The sequence below is a fragment of the Vulpes vulpes genome, chromosome 12, assembly GCF_048418805.1.
Source record: "Vulpes vulpes isolate BD-2025 chromosome 12, VulVul3, whole genome shotgun sequence".
Lineage (NCBI taxonomy): Eukaryota > Metazoa > Chordata > Mammalia > Carnivora > Canidae > Vulpes > Vulpes vulpes.
The window spans coordinates 21,075,733-21,100,837 of NC_132791.1; the positions used below are offsets into that span (position 1 = coordinate 21,075,733).

The following is a 25,105-nucleotide window of genomic DNA, read 5'->3' on the forward strand; positions in this document are numbered from 1 at the left end:
GCGGCGGCGGCACTGCTGCTCTCCCGGCCTCCGCGCGGCTCCGGCCCGGCCCGGCCCGCCCCGTCTGGCCAGCTGAGCCGGCCCGGCCGCACAGCGCGGACCCCTTGCCCTGCTCCGGCCCGCAGCGCGGGGCGGCACGCTGGGGGCGCGGCGTGTCTGGGGACATCTTGTGATGTTGGCGAGAACAGGACATGATCTCACATGGCGAGAAGCTCTTTAGTTCCTTAATCATTTCACGGTGCCTTCGGACGCTTTTTTTCCACCTAAAACGTTTAGTTTCAGCTCAGTGATCAGCTACCCCAGCTCGGCGGGGGAGCGGAAGGCTTGAATTATTCCGACCTGTGAGCGGCCCCTGGCACCAAAAAAAAAAAAAAAAAAAAAAAAAAGAGAGAGAGAGAGAAAGAGAGAGAGAGAAAGAAAAAAGGAAGAAAGAAAAGAAAAAAAGAAAAAAGAAAGAAAAAGAAGCACACAAAAAAAGTGGAAACTTTTTCCCTCGTCCACTTCAAGTTCTGAAAAATCAAAATGGATTTAGAGAAAAATTACCCGACTCCTCGGAGCGGCAGGACAGGTAGGACTGCGATTCGGGCGCCAGGCTCCAGGCGTGCTAATTCCAGGACCCAGCCAGCTCTGGTCCTCAAGCACGTCGGCCCTGGGGGAGGGAGGGAGCCGCATTTTCTCAGGGATTGACTGCGTGTCTGTCTGCGGTGAGTTTGTATGTCTTTTCACCAATTTGTTCACACACTTCTGCAACAGCCCAAGTGTCTGTGAGTTTGTGTTTTTCTCTGTTTCTGAACGCTTATATGGGTGACTATCTGGAGGTCTGAAAGTTCGTTTGGGTCTGCGTGTTTACATAGGGGCTCAGAGTGTGCATGAGTGACACTGAGTTTATAAGTCCCTGTGTATGTATTTTCAAAATGTGTGTGACCAAGGATTTATGTGCCTGTGTGTATGTGTATCCTTATATTCATGAGTGTGTTAGTGCATGTTTCTTAGTTGGTATTTCTGAGTACTGTACTCTGCGTATCCAAAATGTGTGTCTGTGAGTGGAGTATATGTAATTTGGGTAAGTGTCTGAGGGCATATCTACTCTGGGTTCACCAGTCGTATCCCAGTGCTTTTGGAGTTGAGAAGGAGTTCGTTACACTGACCCCTCCATTTTTGGAACTCAACAGTTGTTCACTGTGTACATGCCAACGTACACAAAAGTGCCTGCCTCTAGGCTCAGAGGTGGATCCAGCGCTCTGGTGGGTCTGTTGGGCTAAGCCTGTTAATAGTTAGGCTCAGGTCACATTCTGTTGGGAGAACCAGGAGTGGACGTGTGATTTCAGGGGGTGCAGTCCCTCGATGAGTGGTGCACACTGTTTCACTCTGGGCACTGTTGAGTGTACCATTTGTATAAAATCATCTCCTGTGGCAGGCACAACCTTAGCAGGTGAGGGCAGGCAACCTTTGGGCCACTTGTGACATTTCTAGGGACCTCCAGCCTGCCTTCACTTTCACCTAGACAAGACTAAGACTTTGACAATGGTGTGTGTGTGTGTGTGTCTGTGTGTGTGAGTGTGTCCTGTGTTGGTTGGGTTTTATCTTGTGGGTGCTGCTCCAATGAAGGAGAGCACAAGTAGATGAGCATGTGTGCCTAGCATTCAACTCTGGTGCCTGTATGCACACAGTCCTTCCTGGCACAGGGCCCAGTGTGCCACCCACAGGCCCAGGCAGTAGGTAGTAGAGTGTGTTTATATCTAAGAGGAGGTGGCAGGCAGCAGGAGGCCTCAGTTTGTCCTGAGATTAAAGCTGGGTATAGGAGACTCTTTTACTCATTAGGCCAAGTGTACTAGCCTCCCCCAAACACACTCCTGGCCCTGCTGGCAAGAATTATTCCACTTCTTTGGAATCTTTGAGGATCTTTGAGGCTTTACCTCCACCCCCAACCTTAAATACAGGTCAAAAAGCAGAGAGAGAGGGGGTGGACTTAAACTGTAAGCCCAGGACAACTCCCTGGGTGTAGGTAGATTTCCAGAATTGTAATAAGTGAGGGCAGAAATCTAAGAGGTGGGGAATTAAAAAGGATTCCTGGGCGAAGGTGCAAGAAAGGGAACCTGGAAACCGACTCTGCTCCATCCCACCTTCCCTCCCCGCCTTGGGTCCCTTGGTAGCTGGGACTCCAAGAATTGCCCTTCCCAGAAAGAGGACTAGGCATTCTGTGTGTGTTGGGAATGGGTCAGAGGCACGTGAGGGTCTGGGGGAGTGTCTGCGTGGCTGGCACGGCTGCCTCTCCCTACGAGCTGTCTACCAAGAATGTAATTCAGGGCGGTCGATGGGCTCTTTGATTAGTTCAATCGCCTGAATAATCGTTTAATCAATAAAGCATTTCATTCCTCAGTAAGGCCGACCTGGGTGGGGCTGGGGGGGTCCTAGTCTGGCCCCAGTTTAAAAATCTGGAGAGCCACGCCCCCTCTTCTCCTTTGGGCTGGGGTAAGGGCTGCCAGCCTTGCAGAGGGCACATCTCTCAGGTGACACTTCCTCCTGTCTGCACCTGCCTAGGTCCTAGCTGGGGAAGGGGAGAGAGCTGAAAAGCTGGTGGGGGGGGAGGGGGTTGGGGGAGGGACGGACATCCATGTCTGGTTTCAGGGGTTTTGTCTGGACTTTTCCCATCTCCCAACTTCAAGGCCTTTAATGGGCCACTTGACCTCCTTTTCCTTCCTTCAGAGCTGTGTTCCATTCTCTCTCATGACCTCAGTTTCCCCATCTGTACAATGGGGAAAGAGTGTATATACCCTTTTAGCTCTAAGGCCCAGATCAGGTAAGGTCAGCCTTGAGCATAGAACCACCAGAACCACTTAAAGATCCTCCTGTCTAGCTTCTTCATTGGGGTACCAAAAAAGGAAAAACTGATGTCCAGAGAGGGGCAAGGACTTGTCTGACATCATATAGCAAGAGGTATGGAGGGAGTAGGACTGGAAGGTGACTTCTCTACCCTTAGACCTCTCATTCTTGCCAAGAGAGGAGATAGAGCTCCATCTGTCAAGGTCCCCCTTGGAGAAAAACGACTATTGGCCAAGCTGGCTTAAGGAGTCCAGGGCCAGGAAGGCTAGGAGAGGCCGAACATTGTCTGAGCATCAGCATCCAGTCTCCCAGCATCCAGAATGAGCATGTTGGAATAACAGTCCTCCCTAACCATGGATCTCTATCTTTCAGAACGTTGGGAGGCCTCATCTCAGGGGTTCTTCTCCCCATTAGATACAGAGGGAAGCTGAGCCCTAGGAGAAGGGGCCTTTAGCCTGAAATCTTTGGGAGAGAAAAAGGTAGTGCCAGAGTGCCTGTCCTGCAGGGCGCATTGGTGGAGATAGCAAACCCTGACAAAGGCAGTTTACATGGTTTTTGAAAATTTTGGTAAATTCCACCTACTTCAACAATGCCTACAGGAAGATCCTGATCCAGCTGCAGGAATCACACAGGAATCCACTCTGCCCAACTATCTGCATAACCTGAGTCAGTTGCTCTCTCTCTTTGATACTTTTTAAAATGAGGGTCAGAGAGGGAGCACCTGGCTGGCTCAGTCAAAAGAGCATGCGATTCTTGAGCTTGGGGTTGTGAGTGGAAGCCTCCATGTTGGGTATAGAGATACTGAACAAAACCAAACCTTAAAAAAACAAAATAAAATGAAGGTTTCAGAGAGAGGACCTACCAAGTTAGGGCTGAGATGGGAGCAGCATCTCTAAGTCTCCCAAATTGAGCAACTAATCTGAGCCCTGTAAACCTTGCTTTGCCTGAAGCAAGAGCAGGGATGTGGGCTGGAAGAGTCGATTTCAGGGCCCTAGAGCCCTACAGCAGCCTCAAACCCCCCCCCCCCCCAGAGGCCCCAGGCTTTACTGTAGGGGGTGACCCTGCGGAGAGAAAGGGGAGACAGGGAGGGAGCCTGTTCTGAGTGACAGCCAGTTGCTGGCTCAAGATCAAGGTGGACATGTTCCTCTGCAGGTATTTTGGCTTCTCAATAATTCTCAATGGGCTTTCTTTCAATAGCAGAACTTTCAAAGACAATTCGACTTCTGTAAATTGAGTTTCTTCCCGGATAGTTTCCTTTCCCAATCTCCACCACCAGCGCTTAGCACAGGGGACCCTGCCCAAAGTTGTGTGGTTGGGGGAACGTAACCCCCAACTGTTAACACACAGCGAGGTCCGACAGGATTCAGTGCCAGGGCTTTGAGACCAGCTCCCTGCTAGTCTGGTCTATTTCTCATTACTTGTCTCCCTGCTAGTCTCACCGACTTGTGTGCTGGTGAGCCCTGGGAGGAGGCAAGGCTGTGGCTCAGAAGCCCAGCTCTGTCATAGAATCGCTGTGTAATCTTGGGCTAGTTGTGTAACTTCTTGGGTCGCCATTTGGTAGCCTGTAAGGCTGGGCTAGGTGGCCAGGTTGTCAGGTCTGGTGGCGCCTCTTGGCATTAGAAGAAGTTCCCGGAAGACAGCCCGCTTGGAGGCGGTGAATAGCCCTACCCAAAGGGAAACTTCCTCTGTCCTGGGCACCTGTCGCCCCACAAATTAGGCAGCCCAACACTGTCCTGAAGCTGCACACTCTCTGTGTGAAATGGGAATCCAAGCTGTTCCTGCTCGGTTAATATCTGTGGTTCCATCCCATCCCGGCAGTACTCAGGATTCTGTCCCTGCCGCACAGGTATTGGGAGAAAAACTGGTTTTTACCGGCATACCCTACCTAACTGGATTGTTTGATTTGGGAGCATACACCCCCTCACTCCACCCCCAAACTCCCTGCTATCCCAAGAGTGGCTCTGGAGAGGCCCTTCTGAGAAAGAAGTTCCCAGCCCACAGCCTTGCCTCTACTCTAGGCTTTCTATGTGACCTTGGACAAAGCCCTCCTCGCCTCAGGTTAGGCATCTGTAAAATGGGGGAAAACATAGCCTCAGGGCCCTTTAGGCTCTAAGACTTTAGAATTTGAGTTTCTAAGCCTGAACTCAATGAGAAGGGCTGGAGGTGGAGGTGTCACTGGCTGCATCCCTCAGAGAGTTCCCAGACTCCCGCTTCTCCAGGAACGCTGAGCCATCACGTCGAATTCTAGTCACTTTTTATCCACCATTCACCTTGGGGGTGGAGAGAATGTGAGAACTTTAATTCATCCAGGTTCCTCTAGGCTTTTGCGTTCTTCCTGCTTCAAGGCAGAGGTAGGGTTGAGGGAGTGGAGGAAGGACTTGGAGGTTCCCCTCTATCCCCCAGGATCTGGACCTGCGGGATTCCAGACAAAGGAGAGAATGCAGCCACTCCACCCCAGTGCACATTACAGCCTTCTGGGCCCCTAGAGGCCCGCCTGGGGCCGTTTAACGCAGCTGTGCCCTGGAGGGGGTGGGGACGGTGTCAGCACCGGAAACTTATCTACCGGTCAGGGGCAGCTGGGTCTGGGACAGTAACAGGAGGTGAGACTGAGGGCTGACCCCAATGTAGGGTGTGAGAAATGGGGTAGAGGTAGAGAGAAGGGAGACTGAGGCAGAGAATGAACCAAGAGCCTTCTCAGGGTCAACCTGGGCTGTCTTCCTTATAAGCTCAGATCTGGAGAAGCCATCTCAGAGCCCTTCCTCTTTTTTTTTTTTTTTTTTTTTTTTTGTGGACTTATGTTTACTATTAGAGGATCATTACTTGTGAATTAGAAATAGTGGGTCTTTGGACCACTTGCAGGAGCTGCGGGCACAGGAGTCACAGTAGTCTTCAGTGACTTTGCCCCCTGAGTGTAGTATAGTTGTCACAGGCTTCCTTTTCAAAGTACATTCCTTTGATTGTGGTCCCAGGGCCTCACACCGCTGAGAAACTGAGACTTGCTGGACCAAACTCTGCCCTTCTGGATCCGGAGAGTCTGCTAGAAATCTACCCATCTCGTCTTAAAAGCAACAGGAACTTCCCTGGAAGAGGGAAGGTGGGGTTTTCTTGACAGCAGCCTGGTAGCATGGCTGGATAGATAGTTGCAGATAGAACTCGCCTGCCTACCTGCCAGCTTCAGGAACGCTCATTAGCACTGGACTAACGCGACTGGCTTCGTTTAGTTCCCAAGAAGCCTTGCGCCAGATGCAGAATTACCCCTGGAAACAGAAGCCTTCAGTTGTGCATCACTAGCCCCCAAAGCATCTGGCAACCTCTGGTCTGAGACTGGAAAGAGAGACTCTGGGCTCAGTGCTTGAACAACCTGGTCCAAAGCCACAATCTGTTTCCTCGCCCAGGAGCACCCTGATTACAGACTTTTAAAGGAGTGTGAGATTTCTCTCCCCTTAAGGTCTCTGCCTTTCTGTTAGCGCAGAATTGAGATCCCCTGAGGGTAAAATCGAGGAAGGGGGTTGGACGAAGAGGCGACAGCAGCGGCTTAGTAGGCGCTTGACAAAACTGCGAAGTTTTTCCTCTGGAAGGAGCTTCCGTGAAAGTCTAGGTAAGCCGACTCCACCCATTTCACAGATGAGGAAACTGAGGTCGGAGTAGGGCAGATGTGCGCACGTTGCGAGTCCGTCGCGAATCTGGCGGTGCTCAGATTGGACGCTGGATCTCTCCTGCGCTCCTATTCTCCTCCACCATCCGCGTGTATGTTTTCAGGAGACTGCTCTTCCTCCGTCACCCTTCACCTCCTCGCCCCCACTCTGGCTGCCCCCAGCCCCTCAGGGTGTCCCAGGGTCCCGACGCTGTGGCAGGGAGGTCAGGCTCCCGCCGCGTCTGCGAAGGGACTCTCCAGGCCCCGCGTGGATCCCCCCGACCCCTCCCCCCACCCGCGCTCCACTAGGCCTTCGCCCCGCGCGTTTGTCAATGAACGTGGCGCCGCCGCCTGGGCCCCGCCCCCCATTCTCTCCTATTGCCCAGGTATCCGCTAATCAGGCGGAGCCCGCCGGTGGCTCAGCCAATGGGGCGGTGTCTCGGGCCAGGGCCGGCTGCCGCAGCTCTGATTGGCTTGATGGAGCGTGATTGGCAGGTCAGCCCCCGCCCCGCCCCCGCCCGGAGGGAGGCTGAGCCCCGGGCGGCGCTGTCCACACGCAGCGGGTCCTGAAAGCGGCTTCGGGGCGGCGCGGTGGCGCACTGTGCGCGCCGAGCAGGCGGAGGGCTAGCGCCGGCGGCGGCGGCGGCGGCGGCGGCGGCGGCGGCGGCGGCGGCGGCAGCGCGGGCAGCCGAAGCCGACAGCGGCTGCATCTCGGCACCCGCGGTCCCGGCGGCCCTGGTGGAGGGGACCGTCCGTTATCTCCGTCCCTCGCTACACGCCGGGGGGCAGGCGCGGCGGCCGTCCCGGAAGAGGCAACTGGAAAACAGTGGACCCAGACCCCTGAGAGAGGGCAGGGGGGCTCGAGGAGTTGGTGCGCGCGAGGCAGACACTCAGACGCGGAGGAGGTCGCCGCTGTGGTCCCCCTTCCCGGTCCCAGCGATGGGGCATCCTCGGGGGCCGGGGGAACTTTGACGGCGGAGGGTCCGGCGGTGGAGAGCTGCGAGCGCCTTGGGGACTCGGAGTCACGGCCCCAGCGTCAGTGGCGGAAGCGTCCCCGAGCCCGCGGGGGCCCCAGCGCCGCCGGAGAGGAAGTTCTTTGCAACTTCGTCCGAGGCGTCGGATTGCCGGGTGCGGAGAGGCTGGGGCTGCAACTCGGAGCCCCGGAGACGCAGAGGCGGGGGAGGGATCCGGCAGAGCCGAGGAGTCGAGGGGAGACTCCAGAGGCAGCGGGCGAGGCCGCGGAACCAGCCCGGCAGCCCTCGGGCCTCGCTGCCCGCGCACCGAAGCCCAGGGCCGTGCGTCCCGCAGGCCTCCTCAGAGCCGCTCCTGCGGGAGGCCGGGCCCCTGCGCTATGCCCCCGCAGCTGCCGGGTCCCTGGCCGCAGCTACTCCGGCTCCGGCCCGCGGCCGCTGCCTGAGACAGCCCCGGAGGAGAGGCACCGGGAGTTGGGCGCCCCGCTCCCGGCCGGACCGCAGCAGCGCCGTTTCCCGCCTGCGGACGCAGCTCTCGGCGACCTCCGGCGGAGCGGCTCGGAGAGCGGCCCCGAGGCTCCAGCGGCGCTGTCGGAGCCCCGACCGCGCATACCCGGCCTGGCGGCGCGGCTCCCTCGCCGCGCTGGGCAGCCCCTTGGCGCCGGGAGGCGGCGGCGTGGGCCGGCCTGCAGTCTGGAGCGCCCCGATGGAAATACACTGTAAGCACGACCCGTTTGCATCCATGCATAGTAAGTAGGCGGCGAGCTCGCTTCTCTCACTCTCCGGCCGGGACGGGGTGGGGTGTGCCGGACCGCGGGGCAGGAGCCAGGCCCGGGAGGACTCAGGACTCCCGTAGCTGCGCAGTCAAGTTGGCAAAGTGAAGTGCTCCCGGGCAGGGCATGTGCAACTACGCGCCCGGCTCCCCGGCCGGAGCACCTGCCACGGGGAATCCCGCCTCCAGCAACCGGGTAGTATAGGCTTCCAGCTGCAGCCTCTCAGGGCTCCGGCAGCAACATCTCTGCCTGTCGGGAGAATCCTGGCTCGGACCTGAAGAGGGCTCTAGGACTGGCTAGTCGGAGGGCAGGAAGTTGTAGGGAGAGGTCAGTCTTGAGTCCCAGACAGCGCCCCACACCCCTGCCCCGGTGTCGCCTTTTGCAGCCCTGGGGCTGAGGAGGACTGAAGCTTGGAGGGAAATTGGGGCCCCAGCCACGCCTGTGTGCTTGTATGTGTGGAGGAAGAGGCCGAGAGGTAAGCGAAGACACCAAGTCCAGAGCTCTAAAGGCGTTCTGGAGTTGAGTAGTGGGATTTGAAAAAATTAACGCAGTGGCAGCCCCTCAGCTGAGCTTAGAAGCTGCCAATTTAAATAGAGATACCCTTAAAGACACTATCAAGTCCTTCTCTTCAGGACACTTGCCACATGATAGCTTCTCCCCTTTAAAAAAAAAATCAAGAAGTCAGTTCATCATAACAGGCGTCGCCAACACCCCCCCCCCTTTTCTGAAAGCCACGGGTGTGCAGGAGACTGGAAGGGTCATTCTGGGCACCAGGCAAGGCAGACTGGGCTGCCTGACCCGCCAGGATCTGCCGGTTCACCCTTTAGCACAGCCTCCTGTGAGATGAGCGCTCCTCTCACGGTGAGTTAACGCCGGATTAGATTCGGAGATTTCAAGGAAATTCCAAGTGGAACGAATCGTGTTTCCCTTATGCACGCTGTAGAGCTGGGCCGGAGCAAGGCGCCAGGCTTTGGCGGCATCCAGCCGGGTGCCCAGCTCGGGTCCCCACGGGCGGGCGGCAGGTCAGGGAGTTGCTCCCGGACAGGGAGCTTACCCCAAGCCAGGTTCCCCTCAGACAGCCCAGGCTCCTGCTTACCCAGCCGTGAGTCCCCTATTTAACAAAGGCAGCATAGACCCGGCTGGAGAGAAGGCAAGCTTCCCCGGCGAGCGAATTGTCGGTTTCTGCCCCGGAGGGCGGAGTGGCCTGGCAAGCCGGGAAATGCTGATCTAAGCCGCCGGGCTGGTTGCGGGCAGGTCACTTTCTCTTTGTGTCAATTTCGCGAACACAAGGTAATCCACCAAAGCAGTGGGGAGATTTGCGCAGAGAAGCCGCTAGCACCGGTCCTACCCCAAACGATTCCTCACCATTTGGGGCCTGTGCCAAAACGGTTTCCAGTCCATGGTGACCCCAGCGCCCCGGCAGCCGTCTCCTGCGCAGACTTGAGCCATACTCCGGGGAGGATCTGCTCTCCAAGAGTGAGCGACAAAACAAACGAGTTGGGGTCAATACCCTGAGAGGTGGGCAAGGCTTTAGCTCAGCCAAGGAGTGACTGGGGGACAAAATGAGGAGGGCTGACCCCTGCGTGGTCTCTCTTCGCCAGCCAGAATCCACATAGCCTCACTGCCTCCTACGCAGAGCCTGGAGCCCCGGGGTTCGCAGGGCCCTTGGGGAGACAGCATCAGAATCAGTGATCTCCAGGCAGAGCATGAGGGTGGAGAGGGTGGTTCCTTCCAGGGGCTGGTTGGCCAACCGAAAATGCCTGTGTCTCTGTCCCTCCTCGTCCAGGCCTTCATCTGCCCCCTCCTCGAGAACTGCTCCCTCCTCCCGGTTTCAATCTTCCTGGCAGCATGGTGGGGGCTGGGCCCCAGCCAGCCTAGCTTTCAGAGCTGGCTCCTCTGGAAGCGCCCTGGGTTCTGACGCCTAAAGCTATTTGCTTGTACAATGTAGGCCCACCCTTGGCCCCAATTTGTTGGTGATGGAGGGGGTGCACAGTAGATCCTGAGAGATTGCTGGTATAGTAGGGGTTCAGACTAAGTCCCACTTCCTCATCTTCCTTCCTGGCCCTGGTCAGCTTCTTTCCGCCTACTTCCCTGCCCCCACCCTCTTGGAGCAGGACAGCTTCTGGGAGGAGGTGGTGTTGGGGGAGGGGAAGGCACTGCTGGGAAATCGGTGTTCTCCTGCCCTTACCCCCTATTCTAGACTCATCATTTTCATCAGCACAATGGCCTCCCACCACCCCTGCCTTGATGTTTCCTTCCCCCAGGTATGGTTTCCAGTTATAAAGCACTTTTATGGCCAGCCTCCTACCTGAGTGTCATCTAAACCTTCAGCTAAACCCATTTTACAGAGTATGATATTGAAGTCAGAGAGACAAAAAGACTGACAGGAAGTTCACATGTGCAAAGCTGGAGCTGGTTCTAGGGTCTTCCAGGATTCCCTGAAGGGGAGAGGGCGAGACTAAGATTCCAGAGAGAGGGCAGTGGACTGTTCTGAGTAAGCACACACATGTGCAAGACACTCTCTGTGGTTTACCTCTATCTGTATCCATGACCCGACTGTCCATCTATGTCAGCGTGTGTCTGTTGGTTTGCGCCCATTGAGGAAATTTCATCCCCGCTTTTTTCCCCGTGTCCCTGTTTGCATTTCTGAGTGCCTCTTCATTTACCCTCTCCTGTGTTACTAGGAGGAATTTCAAGAACCCTGTGGGATTTTGGAGTAGGGTCTTCCCACTGAGTCAGCAGAGGCCCTCTCCCTACAACCCTTTACCTAGCCATGGTCTTTGGGGTTTGGAGAGGGCCCCTGGTGGGTAATATGCCCTTATCAGGGCCTAGGGAACATCTATGCAGGCCAACCCTCACGGACCAGAGACACAAAGGCCTCAGGGGGTATCTTCAACCCTCTCCCCCAACCTCGAAACCCTGCTTGGTCTGCCCTGTGGGGGTGGGGCTGTGTTTCCCTTGTATCTGTGTGTCAGTTTCCTAGTTTTTGCCTTGATTTGTTTGCATCCGTCCCTGTGTTAGGCTCTCCTAAAATTCTACTTGGCCCTGAGAAGGGTAGCTGAGAACCTGCACCTTCATGTGGGATGAACCCTCACCCAGCTGGAGTCTGTAGGAAGTAGAGCCTGGACCTTGGGTTCTCTCAGGAGATGCAGGGCTGGAGCTGGGGTACCGAAAAACAAAGATTCCTCTCCAAACAAGTCCCCTGTCTCCCAGATGCCCCTATACTGGGCTTCCTCCATTTTCTCTTCTGGTCTTCTTGCCTCCCACTGTACACCACACTCACCTTTCTTTTCTTTGCCTGTACTAGCCAATGCATTCCTTCCCCCCCTTCTCTGCCTTTCTAACCTGAGGCTTCCCTTCCAGGCTCTCTGTCCTTGCTGTCTATCTGTTTCCACGCTTTGCATCCTTCCCCCTTCCTTTTCCTCTTTTCTTTCCCCATCCTGCCTCCTGCTCTCAGGCTTCAGGTTTTACTTCTTTCCAGTCTCAGGGTAAGTGGGAGACATTGCCTTCTCAGACCAGGTAAATTACCTACCCACCACCCTTGAAATGCTCTATTAGGTAGGACTGTGATTGAGGCGAGAGGGCTCAGCCTTTCCAGGGAGTTTGGGAGTCTTTCCAGGAAGTTGAGGGAGACGGGGGCCAGGTCATCCTGAATCTGGTGTCAGCTGTAGTTATATGGGTCAGGCCCCGAAGAACATTGGTAGCCTTGTCTTTGTGGTCAAAAGTAGAGGATTTGGGGACCTGCTGTCACCTAGAGTGTCGGATCCTTGGGATTTTTCCATCATGCGAACAATCCCCAAAACTCACATATGTCCTGCAGGACTGCTCTTGGAATTGAAGTCCTCTGAAGGTTGCCGCTGTGTTTTGGGCAGAAATGTTAAATTGCCAGTGGTATAGGGAATAAGCAGTTGCAAATGGGTCACACGGCCTGGATAATAGGCTATCCAAAAAGTGTGCTGGATGTTTTTCGCTTCATTTTGGTCCTCTCAGATGAGCTTGTACCAATTTTGAATTTACTTTCTTCAATCCAGCGTGTTCTTTAAAGATCTGTACAATCCCTTTTTATTAGGTGTTCCCAACCCTGGAACAAAGCCTTCCTAAGGCCCTTGACCAGGGGTGGCTCTAATCTTTCTGTTTTAGGTGAACTATGCAGTTTTGTTTCTAAGTGCGAAATCCTGTTTGGGATGGTTTTCCTTTTTTCTTATGTTTGGGATGTTTCAGAACAATCAAAACCAATTAAAGCTCATTTCAAAAATCAGAGAGAAATTCAACTAAGAATTAGAATTAAGTACTGTCATTACCTATAAAATTGTGTTTTTCCTTGAAATCAGCCTAAGCTTGGAAATTTGGGGAAATATTCAATTAGGACCCTCATGGAAAACTTTAGTGAATTGCTTTGGCAGTTTTAAGGAAATAGGTTATGTTATGGGTGTTTTTCCCCTTTTATTTCAGATGTTGTTCATGAACCTAGATATGTAATTGAATGTTTGGGGGCGGATAGCTGACATGAGGTGGCTATTTTATGTTTTAGAACTGGAGTGTGTGTGTGTGTGTGTGTGTGTGTGTGAGAGAGAGAGAGAGAGAGAGACAGACAGACAGACAGAGATGTCTGAGATGCCCTAGCTACCCTGGTATAGTCTAATCCCAGGCAAGTGCCAGTTTAGATGGAGACTTCGCCATCGTTGGCCTCTGAGCTGCCAGCAGCATTGGTAAATAAATGCTTGGACTTGGATTTTGGCTTTTGACTGTCCTCAGTGATGTCAGCTCATGGCTGATTAACGGCTACAAGGTCAATGATGTTGCTATCCTGGATCACTCTGTGTTTACTGGTTTCACTCTTCATTTACTTGAACCCCTGTTTCCCTTCAGATGGACTTTGATGTAAGAGAAGGGAGCTTGTTGGGTGGAGAAGATACTTTCCCTGACTCCTTTTGCTTAAAATCCATCTCAGAGCCCTTGTAAAACCTGGGACTCGGAAGCCTTCTCCACCTTCCTTATTCTCACCACCAAAGCCCACCCCCCCAACCTAAAGCTGCTTGTCAATGGCAAAACATTTCAGAAATTCCAGGGAAACTCCTGTATAACAGATCCTGATGGGATAGAGTGGAATGTGATCCTCTGACCCATTTCTTTTGTGTGCTCTGAGAGGGTACAGTGGTCAAGTCTGCATCTCAGCCTCACCTTTTTTGTTTATTTTTTCCCCTTGTTGAGGGATGAGCCACATCTTTTTAAAGAAAGGGTTTTTGTGAAGGCAGTGGTTGGATTTTGTTTCAGTACTGAGCAGACACTATTTAAAAAATTTTTTTAAGTCCTTAGACCTTGAATCAAATTGCTGACTTTAAATAAACAATTCATTTTTTCCCCCGAGATCTAGGCTTATTGGAATAGTCCTTTTCACTTTTACAGATATTTGTTAAAAGGAAAAGAGTTTTATTTTTAAAAAATCTCTTTAAATTAATGTGCTTTAAAACATATATTCTCCCCAGGATCTTCCTTAGACCTCAGCATTATGCTTGTAGTAAGTTGTGTCTCTAGTATAGATTGGGGTCTTTTACATATTCCATTGTTAACAAAAATTACAAGGCGAATGCTAGCAACTAAAGGAAACATAGTGTGGAGATGCTTGTTATCAATAGCCCGATTGACTGGGTGAAGATGGACAAAGGCAAAGGTTAATTTTAAAAAGCAATGAGTTGCTCATGAAGCCTGCATGATCAGACTCTAGGCTCAAGATATCCAGTCTGCGGCCATTTCTGATCAGAGGGGCTCTGGGTGCTTGCAACAACGCTTCTACTACTGTGTGACTGGTTCTAACCACCCTTTCCTTCGCCTTTTGTTTCTGTTTCAGGACATGGAGGAGTGAATCAGCTTGGGGGGGTTTTTGTGAATGGACGGCCACTCCCGGATGTAGTCCGCCAAAGGATAGTGGAACTTGCTCATCAAGGTGTCAGGCCCTGCGACATCTCAAGGCAGCTTCGAGTCAGCCATGGTTGTGTCAGCAAAATTCTTGGCAGGTAAAGGCAGGAGCTGCAGGCTTCCCTTGATTTTTCAGTTAACGACCGAAAACATGACCCAGCAGCTGTCCCATGTGCCCGCGACATATTGAAAATCATGGTAGCACTTCGTTAACATGCATAGTACTTTAGAGTTTGCAAAGCCCTTTCAAGGCCGTTCAAAGTAGCCCTGGGAAACCCCTGTTTCAAGTGACACGTGGAATAGGGTGACTCAATCAGGAGGAATGACATGCTTTCTGAAAGCCTGGTGAATTATTCCAAAGGATCCACGAGTAAGAGGTCCTTGGGAATTTCCCCTACACATCTTAGGTGAGCCCGGGGCCTGAGGAGGGCGGGATGGAAAATCCACAGGTTATAAAATCACATTATCAGGTTCAATGTTTCATTTTAATGTTTTCAAAAAATACATTCCAGTTTTAAGAGTCAGCTGTCATTTTCATCTTTGGGTTATCATCAACCTTATTATGTTGGGCTGTAGTATTTTTCTCCTCTATGTTTTGTTTTCTTTGTAGTGACAGGCATCCTAAGTGTATATTAGAGAGAGAGAAAAAAAAACCCTCAAACACACACTAACTCTCAGATCTGACATTTGAAAGTTGCCACTTGACCTGTCGATTTGCTGCCAGCAAAATACTAACAATGCCAATTCTCCCAGAGGGCTATATAGCCCAGCCTTTGAGCACTCCTGTTTATTTTCTCGGGAGAGCCTCAGTATGATCCAGGGAAGAATATTTTAAGATGAGGAAACAAATCTACGAGGCCAAGGGACTGACCCGGGTCCAGCCAGCCAGTCAGTACTCGGACTGGCAGGAGGCCTCAAGGACTCTTAGACCATCGGCATCTCACTGTGCCCCAAAGTCAAAGCCACAGGTTTGTTTCTGGGCACGTGAAGTTGTTAGAGGTCTGCCTGGCAGGCAGAGTATTCTCAGGTTGAGTTGTTCCGTGCTTTCTCAGGATTTTTCTCCCTGGGTCCTAAAACAGCCTTGGTCTCATGGCTTGCATGATGATTTGAGAACAGTTGCCTGAACAGAAAATAAATATTTTGAAGTCTGTCAGTGACATTGTGATTTTCTGTGTGCTCTCTCCCTTTCATCTGCTGGAATTTAAAAAATTCTCTTAGATGGAGGGAACAGCAGTTTCTAACCTTGCAGAGCCTTGCTGGAGGCCAAGGGAAGGAGTTTCAAGGCCAGGGAGCTGGCATTCCGTTAGGGGACGTTAGTCCTTGTGTGTCTCCCCTCTCCCCTGCCCACCCCAGGTCGCCCCAGCCCGAGTTCAGGGAGGAAGGCTGGACATCAGCATGGTGTTCTCGTTACATGGTGGTTTTAAGCAGGAGGATGAGAGTGAGAATAAAAGAAGAAAAATAGAGAAGAGAGGGAGACGAAGAGAAAAGAGAATGATTCAAAAAAAAAAGAGAGGCTAGAAGAGAGCAGTGAAGACAAGACAGAAGGAGAGAGAGAGAGAGAGGGAGGAAAGAAATATTTTAGACTATCTCAGTGTCAGACTTCAAGAGCCAAGTGGATCTTAGCTATCTTCTTGGGAAGCCTCTTCTTCGCACTGAGGGAGAGAGAGAGAGAGAAAGAAGGCCCGTCCTTTGTTTTTGCTGAGACATCGTTGCTGAGCCGACATCTTGCTTGCTGTTTGAGATCTTCTCAGGGCGAGATGCCGAGCCCTTCTCCGAGGGGACGTCCAGATGCCCGAGCCTCGTGTTCTGGTGCCCGGGAGCCCTCCAGATCGCCCCTGGACACTGACGGGGACGAGGACCCTCCCAGGTCCAGCCGGCAGCCTCCCGAGGCCCAGAATAGATTTGTCACTAGGTAGAGTGGCACTCGGAAGTTATGCGCCGCTCCGGTGCCTGGCCGTTTAAGTTGTCAACAATAAATTGGAATTTCATAGCTCATTATTTTCATAACTAAGAACCACAGTGGACAAAATGTCACTCTAATTAGAACTGCCTTTTAAGAAACAAGTTCAGCCCTAAAACAGTGTGACTGGGAATTTCTGAACTGGGGCTGTTCCATCCACTGACTTTTTTTTTTTTTTTTTTTTTGGTCACCGAAGAATTTGATGGGCACACTCGGAGTGACAGATTATAGAGAGTGTGCTGTGTGTGGTGGCCGTGGTTTTCAGAGGCTGCATGACAAGGCAGGCAGAGTCCCTGGGGCAGGCAGAGACCCCGTCATCTTGGGAAGGTGGCGGTTTGCCAGGAGTGTGGGCATTCAGTCCCCAGAGCTCGGGGCTCAGGAGGGGCTCGAGAGGCACAGCCTGGTGGCATGTGAGGCCCATTTAAATCCACCCAGAAAGCCTGGCTCTTGTCTTCTTTCACTGGAGCCTGGCTGGGAGGTTCAGGCCGTTTGGAATTGGGTGGTATGTTACACAGTAATAAACACTCAGAGGATTTTAATCCGCAACACGTGCTCTTTATGTTTTGCAGAGCTTTTTCTTAACCATTCTGCGGTTCTGCCTGCGTCCTGCGAGGCAGGCTGGGCAAACGCCCTCCCCTTATACAAATGGGTATCAGAGGCCCAGAGAGGCTAAGTGATTTGGCCAAGGTCACACAGCTCATTAGTGTCAGAGACCCTGACTCACACACCCAGCTCTTGACTCCAGCTTTTACTCGGTGTTTTGCACCGAACTACACCGTCTGTTGGCGGCCGCCGTCTGTCTGTGGTGCGGAAGCCAAAATGCTGCATGGCTATTTTGCTGAGATGAAAGAGCGGTTCTTCAGTCTGATTCCTCACTTTATGCAGTTGCCAAATGGGGTCTCCCCTGGGGTGTCAGGGTTGCCTTCTAAGGGCCTGGCTGATGTGTCAGTCAAAAGGCAGACAGAGAGGTCCCTTGTCAAGCCACGGCCTGCCGTGGTTGGTGCTGCTCAGGTGAGATGGGTGGAGAGCCCTGGGTGCTGCCACCGCCCGCCAGACAAGGGGGGCGGGCGCTGTGGGGGATGCTCTCCCAGCTGCTGTGCCAACACCGCGTTCCCATTCCACTCCTACGTTTTGAGTACTCGGCACAAGATTGTCTGTGTGTCTGTAACCTCCACCCCAGACAGTGCCTGTCCTCACAGGCCCTCGGTGGCTAGTGAGTGAGTGAGTGAATGAATGCAAAGATGCAGGTGAACTGCCTGGTGAACGGTAAAACTTTCTACAGTGGCCAGGGGTCATCATCATCATTATCGTTTTCATTTTCACAGTTTGCCCTAGTGGGAAGAGCACTGGATTCCGAATCAGATCTGAGAGCTGACTTCCTCTAACTTCCGGAAGGGAGTTGGGCAAGTCAGTTATTCTTCTAATCATCAGCTTCCCCTTCCATAAAACCCTGCTGGCCCCTTAGAATTGATGTGAGGACCCAGATAATTTGAGGAAGAGCTCTGTAAACTTTAGAGGGCTGTGCCTAAAATAAGGAGTTACTGTGTTGATAGTAACAAATGACTTTTTATCGCAAAATTGGAAGCTGCTGAAATTGCTGTGTGCCTTGATTTGGGTACCTTTCTAAACTTCTGGCAAAGTAAAAATTTCTTGGATAGTTCTTAAAACCTGTTTGTCACTAATAATAGTGTTTCAGTAATGACAGAAAGAAGGAGGATAGGTTGGGTTTTGCCTTATGGTCTCTTCTCAGTGAAAAACAGAATTTCCACTTCTGTATCACTGTCCCCAAATTATTTCATCTGTTTCTAGACTATCCACTAACTTGGCCCTAACTAGATTTGCCCAGGCTGAGAATTTCAGCATCTCTTTAAATGTAACTAGTCATTGTTCTTGGGTGACACTCCCCATTCTTCCCAGAGGAGAATCACCTCTTTCTCTTACCTATTATAAACTCTTGCTAGGTTGAAAAATTACCAGTCGTAGGGGTGCCTGTCTGGCTCAATTGGTAGAATGTGCGACTCTTGATCTCGGGGCTGTGAGTTCCGGCCCCACATTGGGTGCAGAGTTTACTTAAAAAAAAAAAATTACCAGTCGTTTCTAAAATGTCTCCTTTGCTAGAAAAATTCTCAACAGCAAGATAATCTCCTTTGCAAGAGAAGTCAAGAATTCCTCTGTAAATGTTGAGAGACATCCAGCAAAGACTCAGATTCAGAAAAGGAATCAAGTAATTTTTTTCCCCTGAAATGATCTTTCACGGCACTCTTCTCCCCGGTCTCGGTTTTACTGTAAAACCCTGACATCCTATTTGTGTTAACGAGGAAGAGCTGATAGCATGGAAATGTCCTTAGAAACAGCGATTTACCTCAGGGGAGGTCCCTGAAAGAGCTGCAGTGACTTGTGGTTGGCTTTTTTTGATTGCTTGGGTTTTTACTTATATGTAACACATATTTCCAGTTAATTCTGGAATGCAACACTCCTTTTAATTTTATACCCGGGTTGTCATATTAATCTTAAGGCAAAAAACCATGCATTTTAGGGGACATTTTCACAGAATGCAGATGGAATCTGCTAGGGGATGTGAGTGCTGGTAAATTAAAGGTACAAGCCAACTTTCTGGGGAATTTTAGCTCAGGAGGCTGGGCCTCCATCCTGGTTTGGCTAGTGGGTCTTGTGTGACCCTGGACAGGCCGTTTAACCTCTATGGATCTCTGTTTCATGCCTATGGATGGGGACCCATTCATTCATTTTTCATTCATTTGTTCAAAATATCTATGTGCTTTAGAACTGTTGTGCAGATCAAATGGGAAGGACTGACTTGAAAGTTTTCTGTAAACTGTAAAATGGTAGATAAATGTGATAGATTAATTAATTAATTAATGCATAGCATCTGGACCAACACTGTCCTATAGAAATACAACGTGAGCCACATTTGAAATTTAAATTTTCCTGGTAACATTAAAAAAAGGGGAAAAAACAGGTACAATTAATTTTACATATTTTATTTAACCCAGTATGTGAAAAACGTGATTGCTTCAGCATGTAACCAATAGAAGAATTATTAATGAGATATTTTATGTTCTGTTTTTCTACTAAGTTTTGACAGTCTGGTGTGTATTTTACACTTATAGCACACCTCAATTCAAATAAGCTGTATTGGGCAGCCTGGGGGGCTCAACGGTTTAGCTCCGACTTCAGCCCAGGGCGTGATCCTGGAGACACAGGATCGAGTCCCGTGTCGGGCTCTCTGCATGGAGCCTGCTTCTCCCTCTGCCTGTGTCTCTGCCTCTCTCTCTGTGTCTCTCATGAATAAATAAATAAAATCTTTTAAAAAATCAACAACAACAAATGAGCCATATTTCAAATGTTCGGAAACCCCATATGGCTAGTGGATGCTGAATTGGACAGCACAGATCTGGATGTTTTCCGGACAGAGTAACTATTTTGTTGCAAATGTCCATTTTGCTCCTTCCTCATGGCTAAGCTCCTTTCTCCTTGGGTCCTAGGTATTATGAGACGGGGAGCATCAAACCTGGGGTAATTGGAGGATCCAAACCAAAGGTCGCCACGCCCAAAGTGGTGGAAAAAATCGCTGAGTATAAACGCCAAAATCCCACCATGTTTGCCTGGGAGATCAGGGACCGGCTGCTGGCGGAACGTGTGTGTGACAATGACACGGTGCCCAGCGTCAGTTCCATCAACAGGTGAGGGGTTGGTGCCTTGGGGGACTAGGGATCTGGGTGGAGTGGGGCATTCTGGAGGCTCTGTGGGTGCCTTTCTAAAAGATCTGGTCTCTCCATTCATCAAGACCCCTAAAAGGTTGTATCAGACAGGAGGGGTGCTAATGGGGCTTGGTGGGTCTCTCTATTGCCATTCTTGTCTTTCCAAAGTGCACAGGAGTTCTAGGCCTGGGGAGGGAAGGCCATGTCAGTATCCAGGCTGCTTCAGATTCTTCTGATCCCAGAGTGATTTTTATCTCTCCCTTTACCACCTGCCTCTGTGTGGGGAGCACCTAGCTGTGAATTGTCCCAATCAGGCCCTACAAATGTCACTTCCTTGTAAGCCCATGCTCAAAGTCTTAGCACTGGCCTATATCAGAGCTTCCCAGGAAGAAAATCCCTGTCTTCAGTTTGGGCAGAGGTTGAGCCACGGAGTGGCTCGAAAATCGAGCCTGGACTTAAAGTTGGGAGATTTAGTTCTTTGTCCCAGCTCTGCTGGGAACTCCAAGTGTGGCCCTGACAAAGCTTCTCCTGTCTTTGAGAGCCCCACACCTTGGAGGTTCTGATGTGGGTCTGTGATCTCCAAAAGTGACACACAGGATGCTGTGGAGTTAGGGGGCTGCCCTCTACCCAGTTACCCTCAATCTCACCCACAGAGAGAAAGAACCAGAGAAATAGCATGAGTAGGTTCTATCCTCAGGCATGGGATCTTTCCAGGAGCCACATAGGCACCTTCTTCTCCACAATCTGATCTGGGATGTATCTAAACGGACAATCAGAGCTTTAAAAAATTCCTGAGAAAGGGGCACGTGGGTGGCTCAGAGGTTGAGCATTTGCTTTCAGCTCAGGTCGTGATCCCAGTGTCCTGGAATCGAGTCCTGCATCGGGCTCCCCACAGGGCACCTGCTTTTCCCCCTGCCTGTGTCTTTGCCTCTTTCTGTGTCTCTCATTAATAAATAAATAAATAAAATCTTTAAAAAAGGAGGGGGAGAATTCCTGAAAGAAAGTTTTCTATTGTAGATGATGCAGTCTCAACTCCATCTAAACCCACAGAAGTCAAGGATGCAGTTGTGAGATAAACAGAAATGATTGTTGTCTAAACTCCACGGGAAAAAAAGAGAGAGAGAGAGAGAGAGAAGCCAGCAGACTGAAAACATAATCAGTTCCCATCTCTCTGAGGTCACACCTGCCCCTTGTCAGGACAGAGCCTGAATGGGCGTAGGAGACCCCTGACCCCTGGCTGAAGGAGGTGGTTAGACTAGAAAGTCTCAGCGATCCCTTCCAGGCCCGGCGGTGGTTTCTTCTGTGTTGACTCAAATGCACAGAATCACTGTATGAGAGTGTGTGTTGACGTTCTGAGTCCTGCTGTTTCATTACCGTTAGCCTGTTTTCTTTCTCTCAGCAAATCTTTACATTGGCCCAGACATCCTGCAAGGTGCTGAGAAGAGAGAGGGGAATTGGGCACACTGTCTCTTAGTCTCTGGTCTAGAGGGGCTTCCTTGTCTAGGATGGGAATCGGGTGCATATTAGAGGTCTGGTCAGCCAGAGTTAGCTGAGAAGGTAACAGCTATTGTGGTAGGTTTTGGGCGGGGGGTGGAGGGATGCTCCTTTTTCTGGATTACGAGGGGCTCCGATGTGCTTCGTGAGTCTCCTACTTCTGGCTCATTGCAGGATTTCCATCACACAAAGCAACATGACTTTCCCCCCACATCTCCAAAAACCCTAACGTGGAGTGAGGCGTACAGTTCCTATAGCAATGAAGTGGCAGGAGCCTGCTCTGCAGAGGAAACCTCTGCCAAACCCATGGCCAGGACTTGGGGGCCCACGGATTTCCCAGTGTAGGGCCTACATGTAATTGGTAGTTTGAAAGATAACTTTAGGTTGCCCATGGGGATCTCAAACTCTAATGCTTGTTGAGGCCAAGCAGTAACATAAGCAAGGCGGGCTACGTGTGAGGTGACAGGGAAAGGTTGGGGCTGTGGCAAACCAGACATCACAGCAGTATTGCAGGGGCAGGTCCTTCTTAGCTCCGGCTGAATGCTGCCGGGAATGCAGGTCCAGTGTTTGCCAGAATTTTTCCATTCTTTCTTTTTTTTTTAAGATTTTATTTATTTATTTTTAGAGAGAGAGAGAGAGAGAAAAAATAAGAGAGAGAGAGACAGAGAAATGAACATGAGCTGGGGGTAGGGACACAGGGAAAAGCAGACCCAGGACTCGATCCCAGAACGCTGAGATCATGACCTGAGCAGATGTTGGACACTTAACCAACTGAGTCACCAAACATCCAGAATTTTTCTACCCTTTAAGAGGATCTTGAAACTAGGATTTGTGTGTGCATGTATGCAGGTGTGTTGGTGTATATAAGATCCCCATATTTCTAAATGGTGGCAACTAATTTCAGGAAGAAAAAAAAAGCCTTACAGGATAAGCATAATCATTTGCAGGGCTCCAGCTTATATTTTCTATAATACAGGATGAAAATGATTTTATAATGAATTAATTTTAATGTATTTTAGAAAAATATAACTAGAACACCAGGCTGGTCAGTGTGAACTTTAATGGACTAGCCCTCCCATTTATAGTAAAGAGCTAGAAATGCCTCAGAAAATAAATCTGTTTAAGTCAAAAAATAAGTTATTTGAAAGGAACATATGAAATAAATGGAGCACAGTAGCTTGACAGGGGTGAAGGCTGTGAGGGGTACTTGAATGGGTGTCTAGGGAGACCAGGGACCAGCTGATGCTTTGTGCTTGGAGCTGCTCCGTGCAGCTCTGCCTGCTGGTTGCTAGTTGCTGGGGCCACGGCTAGCCTCGGGGCCTCCTGGGTGTCCGCAGCAGTGGCTGTGCCTCTGAGGTGTTTTCACATCTGTGGCCTCCTATAGCCCTCAAAGCTTAACTTTGTTCTGTGGCAGGTATAGAAACTGAGGCCCAGAAGGGGAGTGTAGAGGAATGATGATTTTGAGGTTAGAGCTAGGAGTAGAGCCTGGGACCCCTGATGGTAAGAGGAGGGCCTGCCTCTTGCCGCTGCTCCTGCTCTGTAGGACTTTGCCAGTGACGGAACTGAAGAGGGAAGAGAGGCCAGGAGGAGTAAAACAGTCATTCCTACTCCGCCTCCATGCACTCTGCGGCCCCGTGTGCTTTGCTGCCAGCCTGCAGCTCCCTCTGTGACTCAGAGCCCTCTCCTGCACACCCTGGGGGGGCGGGGGGGCTCTTCTCTGGCTCCTTCCTCTACTCTTGACTCAGAGCTTTTACTGCTCTTTAGCCAGCCAACCCAGCAACGCAGATAAACGAGGTGTGGGACACTGTTGCTGCCTGTGCTCCTCCCACCCCCATGCTGCCCAAGAAAGCCCCAGCCATCTCAGCACGCAGTTTTATTTTCCACATGAAGGCAAGGTTGTGCTTCGTTCAAATGGATGCAGTTTCTAAATAACTGTCTTGCAGATGTCCTGGTATGAGAGTCCAGAGATTCCTCTCCCAGCCCCTGCCTCCCTTGGGGGCAACTTCTCACCATTCCCCTATTTCAAACAGCTAAGGAGGGAGTGGTGGCTGGATTTGTAGCTATTTCAGTGGCCACCGTGTCCTTTCCACTGTCCACCCCCACAAGTATCTGCCTTCCTGCTGTCTTCTGGGAGCCAACCCAGGAAGCCATGACTGTCATGGAGTTAAGCGCCACAAAACCTGTTCTGCTGAGCATGTGGGAGATTTCCTGGGACACAAACCATGACATTTATGTGGTCTCCTAAGGACAAATAAGTGCTGGGATGCTGCACAGGCTGCATCAAGGATTTTTAGAATCCAGCCCGAGTGGCCGTTGGAGGTGACTGCCCAAGAGCTGATGGAAATGGGTGGCATGGAACCTGCCTTCTGTTCGAGTCCCATGGCTCTAAATTAGGGGCCAATGGTGGGTGTCGTGAATGGCATTACCACTTAGAAGGACAGTGGTAGTTCACACAACGGGTTGTTGTCATGGGAGACGGTGGGCTCAGTATAGCTAGGTGTAAGGATTTTTCAAAAGAAGCTACAAATCCATGTATTTATGCAAAAGTTCCCACTTTGCAAATACTGGAAACTAATTCAAATAAAAACAAATACTGTGCAGGCCAAACAAAGCTTGTTCCTGGATGGATGTGGCCTGAGGGATGACACTTTGTAAACTCTACTCTTCATCTGAACTTGGGCAGCAAGACTTGTGAGATTGTTTTCCCATTCCCTCTTTCTTCTCTGCGTCAGTTGCCTGCATGTCACCTGTGGGCCCTCTGCCAGCATGGCCCAATTGGATCCTTGGTTGTGGATTCTTAGCACAGCTGATGGCCCAAGATTCTTACTGCACCAGTGGCAGTTCGATTAGTGCCGTAGATGTGGGTATCTCTTCAGTTCTATCTTCCTTTTTAAAAAAAATTTTTTTAAATTTATTTTTATTTATTTTTTTCAGCCCTATCTTCCTATTTCCTTTTTAAAGGCGCCATGATTGTCTCTTTCAGTGTAATTGTGTGTGTGTGTGTAGGGGAGCAATGAGGGGATATATCTGGGAAGACCTAGCCTTTCAAAGAAGTGACGATAATGTTGAGATCAGATTCTTACAAATGCCTGTAATGCCTGAAGTCCCTAGGACTTTAGTCCTTCAGTTGCTAAATGGATTTGGAATCCAAATAGGCTTTATGTGTCTCATAGAAATATTTAGCAGAGGGGCCCTTTCCTTTGAATGTGGTTCAAAGAAAAGTGCTCAGGCATGGGACCCGGAGTCTGGGCTGACCTGCTGTGTTACCCTGGGAAGTCACTTGAGCACTCTGGGCTTTGGTTTCCTAATTTGGAGGAATTGGTTGATTGCTGAACTCTCTTCCTTGTTGGATGTCTAGGAGGTTCACATGGCACCCAGGGTCATGCTTATGCTCAGCAGAGTAGAGGCTATACACTTTTTAGTGTTAAGAGCCAGTTAGCGAGGCTGTGTCTGGTTTAGAAAAGGTCCGGAGTATGACTCTTATTGTGACAAGTTTTGATGATTGTTTGTTAATTTTAAAATTTTAAAGAATTGCTAGGATTCAATTAGTCTTGTTCTTCCCACTACCATTTCTTCTCAGTGGAAGATAATGCTCTTTGTTCTTTTTTTTTTCTTTTTTGGCAGCTGCTGCAAGCAGATGGGCAAAATCTCTATCCCTGGGGACGGCTTTGGAGGGTTCCCTATATTCTGGTCTCGCCTATAAAGGATGGCCCCACAACAGCCTTAAAATAGGGTGTGGGGATGGCTCCTTTCCCCTTCCCAGCTCCCAAGGGGGATCCCCTATGTTTTTCAGGGATTTGTGGGAAATGTGAACC

At 50.7% G+C, this 25,105-nt stretch overlaps 1 protein-coding gene across 2 annotated transcripts in view; it reads left to right on the forward strand.

Moving 5' to 3' along the window:
• Window positions 1–285: 285 nt before the first annotated feature.
• Window positions 286–25,105, forward strand: part of PAX5 (paired box 5) — a 195,485-nt gene continuing 170,665 nt past the window's right edge. The window contains exons 1-3 of one of the 2 annotated variants that reach the window (XM_072727915.1): window positions 286–568; window positions 14,050–14,215; window positions 19,581–19,778. In XM_072727915.1, the coding sequence (XP_072584016.1) occupies window positions 523–568; window positions 14,050–14,215; window positions 19,581–19,778 (410 nt within the window). In that variant the 5' untranslated portion in view covers window positions 286–522. The remainder of the gene's footprint in view (window positions 569–14,049; window positions 14,216–19,580; window positions 19,779–25,105) is intronic. The other variant, XM_072727916.1, reaches the window with a different exon arrangement.